This window comes from Bos indicus, chromosome 15 (genome assembly GCF_029378745.1).
Source record: "Bos indicus isolate NIAB-ARS_2022 breed Sahiwal x Tharparkar chromosome 15, NIAB-ARS_B.indTharparkar_mat_pri_1.0, whole genome shotgun sequence".
Lineage (NCBI taxonomy): Eukaryota > Metazoa > Chordata > Mammalia > Artiodactyla > Bovidae > Bos > Bos indicus.
In genome coordinates this window covers 7,156,291-7,169,256 of record NC_091774.1, presented here as the reverse complement: position 1 = coordinate 7,169,256, position 12,966 = coordinate 7,156,291, and the positions used below count along the sequence as shown (strand labels likewise).

General features: G+C 35.0%; 1 protein-coding gene across 7 annotated transcripts in view; it reads left to right on the top strand.

Moving 5' to 3' along the window:
- Positions 1-12,966, top strand: part of CEP126 (centrosomal protein 126) — a 139,250-nt gene that overhangs the window by 95,359 nt on the left and 30,925 nt on the right. For 4 of the 7 annotated variants that reach the window (XM_070803323.1, XM_070803327.1, XM_070803329.1 and 1 more), the window contains 4 exons: positions 1,122-1,234; positions 4,730-4,805; positions 6,355-6,564; positions 12,901-12,965. In XM_070803323.1, the coding sequence (XP_070659424.1) occupies positions 1,122-1,234; positions 4,730-4,805; positions 6,355-6,564; positions 12,901-12,965 (464 nt within the window). Of the gene's footprint in view, positions 1-1,121; positions 1,235-4,729; positions 4,806-6,354; positions 6,565-12,900; position 12,966 lie in introns of those variants that run through there. The other 3 variants (XM_070803324.1, XM_070803325.1, XM_070803326.1) reach the window with 2 other exon arrangements.

Below are 12,966 nucleotides of genomic sequence, written 5' to 3'. Positions count from 1 at the left end.
TCAAATGTCTTATCAATTATGATGACTTCATTCTATATACCATCCTTAGATATCTCAAGGCATAATACACAGATTGAGGTTTATTGTTATTTTTTACAATTTTAGATTTATGATCCTTTGTTATAATGCAACTATACTGTCATTTTATTATGTGGCAAAGAGTTTGTATTGAGAATAAGATGGGTATCAGCTCTGTCTTTCTCATTCACCTGTGCTTGCACTATTAGTATCGTCTTTATGATTTTGCAAGACTATGTTTTTAATTAGTCATAGAGAAAATAATAAGTAAAATAATAATAATAAAACATTACACATACAATAAAAGCCCTACAAAAGTCATTGTAGCCTCTTTTCCACTTTGTAAGGATTCATTCAGATATTATGCTATGCTATGCTATGCTAAGTCACTTCAGTCATGTCCAACTCTGTGCGACCCCATAGACGGCAGCCCACCAGGCTCCCCCGTCCCTGGGATTCTCCAGGCAAGAACACTGGAGTGGGCCGCCATTTCCTTCTCCAATGCATGAAAGTGAAAAGTGAAAGTGAAGTTGCTCAGATACTATGAGATATCCATAAATCCAGGGCACACATAAAATTCAGTGCATTGAAGGACACAAAAGAACACTAATGAAAATAACACTGCCAACCTCACACACTTAGAACCTCTGCTCTTCCTCCAAAATAACTGTTTACTGTATGCAATGTGCATACCTTGTATGCATACTATATGCATCTACCTTGCAAACTCACAAGGGTGCCAGTATCAATCATGTTTTACCACAGTAAATTTTAAATTTCTAGTTTTTAGTTAATAGAAAATGAAATTTTAACATGTTCTTCTTGTGCAACAGTGATTTGTTTTGCATATCCTCCTGGTGTTCTGCCACAACACTTTAGAGGTCACTGCTCTAAAGTATAGACCCCTCAAAAGCAGAGATGTTTAAATCTTTATGGTACCTGTGTCATGTATAGTACATGTAAGAGAAGTTCAATAAAAGCTTGCCAACTGAATGAATGAAACTTAGGGTTTTCTGTGATGTTTGAAGGTAACTTGGAATTTTACAGTGGATATATACTGTCTACTCATGTAAATTTTGACTTTGTCGTGGTATTTGTTTAAGATTCTAGTGTTACAAGAAGAAAACGAATTGTCGAAAATAAGCACAAAATTCTTTTAGAGCAAAAAAGACAAAACCCTGGATCTGTAGGACAGAAGTACAGTGAGCAGATGAATGTAAGTACCACGTTAGTAGACATCTCCATTCAATAGTGAAAAATTCTTGGAAAACAGAATGTTCTTAAAGGTCTGTGCTCTGCCTGCAAACTGTTCCACAACATAAATGATATAGCCGAAGCCATTGTGAAGCACTGGAACTCTCTATGCTAGGAGCTTATTGTACTATCAGATCAGTTCAGTTCAGTCGCTCAGTCATGTCCGACTCTTTGCGACCCCATGAATCGCAGCACGCCAGGCCTCCCTGTCCATCACCAACTCCCGGAGTTCACTCAGACTCATGTCCATAGAGTCAGTGATGCCATCCGGCCATCTCATCCTCTGCCGTCCCCTTCTCCTCCTGCCCCCAATCCCTCCCAGCATCAAAGTCTTTTCCAATGAGTCAACTCTTCGCATGAGGTGGCCAAAGTACTGGAGTTTCAGCTTTAGCATCATTCCTTCCAAAGAAATCCCAGGGCTGATCTCCAAATGCTATATTCTAGTTTGCCTAAATGATCAGTTACTAATGAATATTTTAAACCAAGCTTAAGAAATCACATCATTTTATTTGTTATTATGTATAGTCAGCTCTGGGGAAAAGCTGAATTTATTCACAACAATATTAATATTTAGCTATACATTAAAAAGGGAAAAAAAGAAAAGTAAACCAGAGCCATTGAAAATAAAGCAATGTGCTTATAAAGACTAATATAGTTCCAGTGTGTTTAAATGCCCTCCTTGAACCTGAACTTCCTGGAAGACATGCCAAGAAGGAAAATAGAGTGTTGCATTGTTCTCAGGGGATATCGATAATGACTTTGTTTATATCATTGAGAATCTCCTATACAGGACCTTGAAGTTCATAATAGATATCTCCCTATTAACAGTCAGCAACAAATAAATAAGGAGTTTCCTGTGCTGTTTGAAATAGAGGCCTTCAGTAAAGGTCAGAAGCATAATAATGTGGATTTAAAAGTTAGTGGAGGCGATTCTGTGAGAGCTAAGTAAGTGTCACCTAAATATAACATTTTCTAGAGGTGTAATTTGATCCAAGGATTGTATTTAAAATATTTTTTAAAACCTAGATGGATGAGTGATACAATTTGTAAAGTTTAAAAATAAAAATTAAAATTAAAAAAATAATAATAATAAAAAAGAGAAAAATAAATAAATAACACCTGTGATCTTTAATAGAATTGAAAATAGAATGTTTTATGAAAAATTTGTATTTCAAGTTAAAGGTAGAAGGTCCTATTGTTTGAATATTGTAGGAACTATTAATTTTTATATGGCTAGTTATTAATATGGAGAACAATCAATCATGATTTAGCAAAACAAATCATTAGTTTTTTTATTTATGTAAATAATGCTGTCACATTACCAGTACATTTTTAGTGTTTAATAACAAACATAGTACTTAATTATAAATATAACTTCCTGATTACAAATGGAATAATACCTAGTAAGTCCTTCCTTTTTACCTTCCATGTTGTTCATATCAAACATCTCAAAATCTCTAAAGTCAACAATTTATCTTTATTTTCTCTTTGTTTTTGTCAATATATATTAAATTTATAAGTAATGTATAGTTGTTATAACAAAAAATGAACAAACTGAATTTTAAATGCCATTACTACTGTCCTCTCTAAATTCATCTCTGTCTTCCTGTGTCTTTTTCTGTTTTCCTGTGTGTTGCTCCTTTGCATTCTATCTTGCTGCCTTTAGAGTCCATTTCTATTTTTCCCAGAAGCTCCACTTCCACTTTCACATACTCACTCCACTTACACATCTACAAAAGTCTCATTAGCTTTAAAATAGGTCAGTGTTTCCTGACTCAAAACAGTTTTGAGGTTTCATTTTTTTTCATCCCTATTGTTTTGTTTTGATTTTTGGTTTGGGGTTGAGTTTGGTTTTGTTTTCACTCAAGAGGGTAAACAAGAATTCAGTTTCTATAGCACTGGCTCTTGTCACCTTGTTATTAGGAAATGTATTTTATCACACTGGATTTTTCCCAACCACTACTTCTGTGTGGAGAGAATCGAAAAGAGGTCAGTTCAGTTCAGTCGCTCAGTCGTGTCTGATTCTTTGCCACCCCCTGAACCGCAGCTTGCCAGGCTTCCCTGTCCATCACCAGCTCCCGGAGTTTACTCAAACTCATGTCCATTGAGCCGGTGATGACATCCAACCATCTCATCCCCTGCCGTCCCCTTCTCCTCCTGCCCTCAATCTTTCCCAGCATCAGGGTCTTTTCAAATGAGTCAGCTCTTCACATCAGGTGGCCAAAGTATTGGAGTTTCAGCCTCAACATCAGTCCTTCCAATGAACACCCAGGACTGATCTCCTTTAGGATGGACTGGTTGGATCTCCGTACAATCCAAGGGACTCTCAAGAGTCTTCTCCAACACAATGAAAGATAAAAAAACGCACAATTGCCACTTTGTGCCATGGTCTCAGTCCAGGTTGTCTCAAGTCTATAATGGAGATCAGGCAAGGCTATGAGAGCTATTGAAGCAGGGTTTTTGCAGAAACCTGCCTCAGTTACTCTTCCAATTAGACTGAACAAAGGCTAGGTATAGTCATAGCCAGGCAACTTTATCTAAGAATCATTTCTTAAAGTGGAACAGAACGAGAGTAAAGAATCAAAGTAGACCATATCCAGGGAAGGAGAGTTGGTATCACTCAAGAGTGTTGAATGGAAATGCTAGTTGCCAGTGCTCTGATATTTCTTATTGCCCAGTTCTGCGCAGCATTGAGGCAGCTGTTTCTTTTCTAAGTATTGTCATCTAAGATGCTTGCTTATCCTTGGCATAAAGCCACAATCAGAGACTTTTCAGTTAGTAATTGTCACCTACCCTTACAATGATAAACCAGCCTTAGGGTAATTTTTTACCTTTCCTTTAGTTAATACTTTTGATTAACACCCAACTTACTTCCCTCTTCCAAATGTCCAAGATGATATTGCAATCTGAAAATGTACCAAAATTGACATAAAACATTTTTCTAATCTTTAGTTACCATGAAAGTGGAAGTTACTCAGTCGTGTCCGACTCTTTGGGACCCCATGGACTATACAGTCCATGGAATTCTCCAGGCTAGAATACTAGAGTGGGTAGCCTTTCCCTTCTCAGGGGCATCTTCCCAACCCAGGGATCGAACCTAGGTCTCCCGCATTGCAGGCAGATTCTTTACCAGCTGAGTCTCAAGGGAAGCCCAAGAATACTGGAGTGGGTAGTGTATCCCTTCTCCAGGAAATCTTCCTGACCCAGGAATCAAACAGGGGTGTCCTGCACTGCAGGTGGATTCTTTACCTACTGAGCTATCAGGGAAGCCACTTAGTTTCCATAGAAAGGGCTTATTCTAGTAATTCCTAATTTCTGCTCCAAAAAAAGGAAATACGTATTATATGAATAGTGATAATTGAAAATAAAAACAGCAAATAAAAGTTTTTAAGCCAATATATATATCACTAATTTTAAATATGGAATTATATTCTGATTTAATATTCTATTTTTATAGAATTTTGGACAAAGTATCCAGCTAAGTTCAAGTGAGCCAAAACAAACTACAAGGGGTACTTCTAATATTGAAGAAGGTATGTTTTAGTTTAAACAGTTTCTTCTCAGCTTTGTTCCCAATGATTTCTTTTTTGTTGTTCTTACATATTTTCCACAGCTGTTACATATCACATGACTGTTATACCACCAATTAGGACCTGAATTCTCCTCACCCTGCACATTTAGACTGTTGCCAGTTTTTATTTGTTCTAAATAATAATATATTTAACATCTTTCTACATCAGATTTTTTCCTATTTGATTATTTAAAATTAGAATACCTGGCTTAATTGGCACCCAACTAATATTTATTGAATGAAACTCTGTGTATTAAATGAGTACTAGGTCAAAGGAAATAAATTTTGTTGTGGCTTTTTTTTATATATTCCTGTAGCATTTTCATGAAAAGTATTATCATTCAAAATTCTTCTGGGGTGTATGTGAACTTAAGGTAAATATCACATCTCTTATTTGCATATATGACAGAGAAATGGTGTGTTATTAGTTCTTATTTGAGTACCTTTTACTAATAATAAGCTTAATTGTTTCTGTATGTGTATTTATTTTGGTGAATTATTTCTTCATATTCTTTTTTCCTATAAATATTGGAGTTTTAGTATTTTCTCACTCATTTCTGCAAACTCTTTAAATATCAAGGATTCTGATCCTTATGCTAGTTATAAATGTTTTTACTACTTTATTATGTGCATTTTATTCCACTTATGTTTTATTTTCACATATACAAGTCTTACTTTACATTTTTTCATTTAACAAATAATTATTGAGAGCTAATTTCCTGCCTGCAACTAAATATTTTGGATACATAATAATTAATCAAACATGTAAAAAGTCTTGGCCTTCAGAATTTAAAATCTATTTGGGAAGACCAACCTCAAAAAATTTGTTTTTGGTTTTGTCTTAGTGATTTGTGCATTACCAAAGAAACTTTCCGATGAAGAAAGTTAGAAATGTTTCTTTTCCCTCTAGATTACTTTAATGATTTGATTCATTAAACTTAACTCTTTAATTCCTTTGAAATTTGTTTAAATAGATGATGTGAAGTGAAACTCCAAAGTGCTTATTTTATAAGCAACAAGCTAAGTTATTTGACTCATCTTCTTTGAAGTATTTGATCCTTCTATAGTCATATGGTCTTTTATTTGGTCAGTTTCTAAGCTTTCAATTCTGTCCAGCTGATCATCTAATTTTCTAAAATTTCTGTAAGTTCCTTTTCTCTTATCATCATAATTGCTATTATAAGACAATCTACTTCATCTCTTTATTCTACTAATGAATAATAAAAACAACACAGAAATAATCTACATATACATAATGTATTTTTTCCTTAGTTAAACTAACACCTATGAACTTTTATTACCTCACTGCCATCATTTTGAGTATCTGTTTTTTACTTAGGGATGGGAAAATGCTAGATATAGAAGACCCTGATAAATAAAATGCAAAGTAACAAAAGATTTACTGGGTTTCTGTTTGTGAAATTAATGCATACAGGCGTGTCAGTTATGTATAAGGACAGATCCCAAAGACAAAAAGGGATCAAAGAATAGTTAATATAAAGTTTCTGTAGTTTCAGGCAGTACTTCTGAATTTTTGATGGCTGAAAATCTAGTGAAAGCTTCAGTGCCTGAGGATGAGATTCTAACTGTCATGAATAGCAAGCAGCTACAGCAAACAAATCTGGCTTTAAATAAAATGCAGCAATTTAACATCTGTGCACTATCAGCTGAAGAACAAAAGATCCTACAGTCCCTTAATCATCTCAATGAAAGATTATACTGTAAGTATGGAAGAACACTTTTTGTGTACAGGAAATTTTGTATTTTATTCTTAGACAATTTTTATTTAAAATTTAATTTAAAAATTGAAAATGAAAATGCAAAATGTGTCCAGATTATCACCTATTTGAACCAAGTATATAACAATTTAAAATTTATCTGAATCTCTATACTATTTCAAGTATACTGTATTCATATCATTTACAATGATACCAGTTTCACTGGCAGGCTTAATTGTCTTTTGGCAATGTGTGAATATACTTCTATTTCAGCAATGTGACAAGCTAGTTATCTGTACTTACCATCCATCTAAAACAACCATAAATTCAGGATTATTGTTGTCATTCAGTCACTAAGTCATGTCTAACTCTTTGTCAGCCCATGAACTGCAGCATGCCAGGCCTCCCCATCCTTCACTGTCTTCCTGAGTTTGCTCAAACTCATGTCCATTGAGTCAGTGATCCCATCCAATCATCTCATCCTCTGTATTTACCATCCATCAAAAACAACCATAAATTCAGGGTTATGTACTTGAAAATCTTAAATATAGCAATAAGATGGTGAGAATACAGAAATTCACAGGACCAGGAACTAAATATAAATAAGATCCTAGAGTGATAAGGACAGTGCTGCTGCTAGCTTTTCTCTTGAGAACATTTAACCCACAGAGTGAAATTGAGCTTTGCTTTTCATGGCCTCATGGAAAAATGGGAACAGAAGACAAAATCCATGGCCTACTTAAAGATGAGTAGTCTCATGGAAGACCCTTCCACCCTAAAGTTGGGCCTACCGAGGAACTACATCCTATGCAGTCTCACACTCCCAGAGAGACAGAGAGGTTAAAAAAAAAAAAGCTTGCCTAACAAGTCTCAGAATTAAACAGATGAGGGGCGAAGACATGCAAGCTTTTTCACCCCTCTGTATGTCTCTGTATGTCTATGTAACTCTTTAAGAGGTTTTTGACAACAACAGTCTCTTACTAAAGGAAATTCTAAAAATTGTACTTTAGCAAACCAAAAGTGATCTCAGATGGATAGTCTGAGAGGGTAAATTTGAACAAACATTGTATAAAAAAAATAAATGTAATTAAAAAGTAGTACGTGATTCAAAGAGAAAACAGAGTTTAAACACCTATCAAAAATATTACATAAATTGGAGAACATAAATGGTGTTAAAGTGTACTAGAACTCTCGTATGGTTATGGAATTGAGTAAAGATAGAGATTAACTTTGTACATGCTTGCTAAGTTACTTCAGTCATGTCCTACTCTTAGCAATCCTATGGACTGCAGCCCACCAGGCTCCTCTGTCCATGAGAGACAGAAATTAACTTTAGATGTTGATGAATAAAGTATGTCTGTGCTCATTACTAAGGTCACAGGGGAAAACTAGTTTAGATGAATTATTATCAGATGAAATTGACTATAAAGCAGAAAACATTACTAGACATAAAAAAAGATGACTTCATGATGATCAAAGTTTTAATACAGGAAAAATTATAAAATATTTTCATTGTATAAACATTTAAAAACATAGCCTCAAAATGTATAAAGTATTTTTTAGCCATGATTAGGGGATATTTTAACATTAATTATAATTAATTACAATCAGTAATTGATAGAACAAATAGACCGAAAAAATTGATATATAATAATCAAACATGATTAACATTCTTGATCAAAGGGACACATTCTTTGTAAGCGCACACTTAGAACATTTATTAAAAGGAACCAATATTATACTATAAAACACATTGACACATTTCAAAGGATTGGAGTAATGCACATCCTCTGACCACAAACATGAGTAACAAAAAATAACCATTAAGAAAAACATTTTTAAACAAACCAATGTTCTGAAAAATTAACTATAATAGAAATTACAAACTATTTAGATGTGAACAATAATAAAAATATTTTCTATGTATGTATTTATCAAGGTCTCTCAACCTTGTCACTACAGACATTTTTGGTTGATAATCATTTGTTGTGGGGGGCTTTCCTGTGCCTTGTACCATGCTTAGCAGTATCTCTGGCTTCGAAAATCATAGAATGTCCCCATCATGATAAGTGTCTTCAGACGTAGCCAGATGTCCTCTGAATGGCAAAAAGAAAATTACCTATGGTTGAGAACTACTGAATATTTTTTTATATGTCATATATATAAAAATATATATGTATTTACTGTGTGCATGTATATATTCCACATTTGCATAAAATGTAGAAAACTGGAATATATCAATCACACACTAAGAATGAGAAAAAACAGATAAACAACAAAAGTGTAGGTTTTCTTGAACCCATTAGAGAGCTGAGATCCCAGCACAACCAAGTAGCCTGACATCCAAGGAAAGACAGGAACTTCCAAGGAGAGACAACATGACCGTTGGCTTGCTGTGGCAGAATATGGTGCAATGCCAGATTCCATACAAGCTGATGTTAGGAATTATGTTTAAATTGCTAACAGATAAATGTGGGCTATTACTGGAATATAAAACCCCTGGGAGTCACAGACACAAGAGTTCACACAGCTCACAGATTCTTATTTATAAACTTGTACTGTGTATTCATAAGAAAAAAAGCAGAATAGGAGACTAGAGAAATCCTTTCTCAGTGGCGCAGTCTTGGAGAAGGGGAGCAGCCATCACTGTAGGAAAGGTATCAAGCTCCATGCAGAACCTTCTTTCCTGCAGAATGAAGGTCTGGGCTTCCCAGGTGGCACTAGAGGTAAAGAATCCACCTGCCAAAGCAGGAGACAAAAGAGATGTGCGTTTGATGCCTGGGTCAGGAAGGGTCAGGAAGATCCCCTAGAGTGGGAAATGGCACCCACTCCAGTATTCTTGCCTGAAAAATTCCGTGGGCAGAGGAACCTGGTGGGCTACAGTCCATTGGTGTGCAAAGATTTGGACACGACTGAGCAACTCAGCACACACACACACAGGTATTGGGATAGAGGCAGCAAACTTTGCTGATTGCCCCCAGGGCACAAGTGAAGACTTACTAGGTGTAGTGGAAACGTAAGAGAAGTAGGCTTCTACTCTTAGAGAAGGGGCAAAAAGGAGGCAGAGACCCATATTATTAGAGGTATCATGCTATTGGAGAAGGGGCACAAAATTGTCTTGCACAAAACCTTCCAAAGATATAGTGCACAAAGTGGACTGCCCTGGAAAGGAGGAGCAGAATGACTGAGGAGGCATAGAGGACATGCCTAAGGCTTAAGCCTGGAGCAAGACAACAGAAAGACTCCACTACTCCCCCACTACAAGGCCAGTGAGTACCAAAGAACAAGCAATGGAAATCAGCTGGAGAAAAGCAAGAGCATAGAGAGTCTTGTGGTACTGTGCAGACACACAGGGAGGCAAAAACTGAAAGTAGAGGGGAAAATTTAAGGGAAAAACCTCTGATACCTGCAGAAGCACAAAATAACACTAGAGAATTTTGAAACCATTGATGTACTGAAGGTAACCATAGCAACAATAAAACTCAAACTGAGTTGATTAACAACACACACACACATACATACACACCAATTGTCTAACAGAAAAGACATGCCCATTTTCTGGCACAAACATATTTACCCCAAACAAGAAGTTCAGCATTCAGTCAAAACTTAAAAAGCAAGGAAAAAAACTCATAGTCAAGGGACAAAGCAATGAACAGAGTGAGACACAGATGGCCCAGATGTTGAAACTGTTGGATAGATAATTTTAAATAACTATGACTAATATGTTAAAGGTTATAGTGGAAAAGGTGGGCCACATGGGAGATTACAAGCCTGAACAGATAAGAATTTCAGCAGAGAGATGGAAACCATACAAAAGGGTCAAATAGAAATGTGAGAAATAGGAACACTGTAACAGAAATTAGTATTCTATGTACTTGTCAGCAGATTCAACAAAGCTGAGGAAAGAATTTATGAATTTGAAGATAGGTGAGAGAAAATTTCCAAACTGAAACACCAAAACGTTTGAAGGAAAACACCAGAACAGAGGATCTAAGAGCCATGGGACAATATAAACCAGTCTAACAAACATCTGATTGGGACCCCAGTGTGAGAAACTGCAGCCTTTTTCACTGGAATGAGCTACTGATTGGATTTAGGTAAAGCCCTTTCACATAGGATGAGAACCCATTCTTCGATCCCAAATAGCTATGAAGAACTTCTGGGGTCATTCTGAGACAAGTTGTTTGTCACTTCAAATTGCAACAATTGGGCACCAAATAGAAATTAAATTGAGCTCCTATTACATAAGTAAAAATCGGTTACAAGGTGATTAAAGATTAAATATGAAATATATATATAAAGCTTTTAGGAGGTAGTATAGAAAATATTTGTAATCTCAGGATTTCAAGGAAAGATTTCTTAAGTAGAGCACAAGGATCATAATCCATAGAGGAAAAAGATAATAAATTTTACTGTATTAAAGTTACAAACTTTTCTTCATATCAGAACATTAAAAGAATGAAAAGGCAGGCCACAAAACAGAAGAAAATTTAATACATCGTTCAAATATATAAAGAACTTCTATATATCGATAAGAAAAGTCAATTTAGTAGAAAAATAGGTGTGGGAAGATGAACAGGAACGTCACAACAAAGAAAATGCAAATGACAATAAGCACTAATAGATTATTCAACATTTTTAGTAATACAAAATAAAACAATGAGGTACAGTTATATACTCATCAGAAAGACATGAGTTTAAAAGCATGGCAATGCTAAGTGTTGGCAAAGACATACAGCAATTAGAGCTCTCTGATAATGCTGATGGGAATGTAAACTGAGGCAATCTTTTAGGAAATGTTTTGCTACCCATGTAGTAAATTGAACATGAACATACCCTACAACCTAGCAATTTTACTTGTAGGTGCATATCTAGAGAAAACTGCACATGTGTATCAGGAAACATGTATAAGTATGTGTAGTGTGTGTGTGTTAGTTGCTTAGTCGCGTCTGACTCTTTTCAACCCCATGGAGTGTAGCCTGTTAAGTTCCTCTGTCCATGGGATTCTTTAGGCAACAATACTGGAGTGGGTTGCCATTCCCTTCTCCAGCGGATAGAGATCATCATAACAACAAAAGCCAAAAATTTTAAAACATGTATATATATATACACACATATATATGTGGTATATTCAGGTTCTGGATTACTATTCAACAAGGAAAATGAACAGCTACACGCATGGAAAACTAGATCTACACATGTCATCATGGATGAATCCAAATAATATATAATTTTGAGCAAAATAAGGCAAATCTTGGAAATACCATTTATGTAAAGAAACATGCAAAACTAGACAATTATTTGGGGGATATGTATACATGTATTAAATCTATAAAGAAGCAAAGCCAGTTTAGTGCATTACCTCTGTGAGCAGGGAAGAGAATGCAATCCCCAGAGCATCTGAGGTATTCCAGGATTTCTCCAAAGTGATGATAATGTTCAAATATCTTAGTCTAGGTAGTTACACAAGACATTAGCTTTATTATTACTGAATAAATAATGCACATATGTTTTACATACTCTGTGTTAATTTCAAAATTAAATGCTTAATACATTAATAAAAGACAGTGTGCTGAATCTACAAAAGCAATACATAACTAAAGCTGTAGGTTTAAGGTAAAATTATGCAGCTGTGCTGTGCTCAGTAGCATCCAACTCTTTGCAACCCCATGGACCATAGCTCACCAGGCTCCTCTGTCCATGGGATTTTCCAGGCAAGAATACTGAGGTGGGTTGCCATTTCCTTCTCCAAAAATTAAGCAGATATAGAATAAAAGCATCAAGTCAGTTTTTTTGGAGGGTTCTTTTTTTCCTTTAGATACTTCCACATATCTTAAATGCTTCATATAAAAGATTCTGTCTTAATTTTTTCCTTTGTCCAGATCCTTGCTATTATATGGACAAAAGCAAAAACATTGAAAAGGCAGCAGCTGACCAAATTACTGAACGTTTTGCACCTCAGTAGCTAAACATCTCCTCCTTTTTCCTGAGATCCTCCAAGAATGAAATTTGTTTTTTGTTTAAAAAGATAGAAAAATTAAAAAAGAAAAAAACAAGAAGATAGAAAAATTTTAAAGAAAAAATAACCTAGCATTTGAATAAAGATTGGTATGGAACAGTCAAAGTACTAGGAATGTCTTTTTAGGAACATAAATTTTGTGTATAATAATAGTTTTTAATCAAATTAACTCGACTGTTTCTGAGGACAATAAGGAAAAAAGTTTCTTATTCAGTTTTGAATATTTTGACACATCAGAATTTAATATTTGATTCTTTAGCCAGTCCTTTCAATATATATAACTAAATTATTTATATATCATGGTATAATTATTTCAGATATACAAGAAACCATTTGCAAAAATCCATCCATCAAAAGTACTTTACAAATAATACCACTTCTGG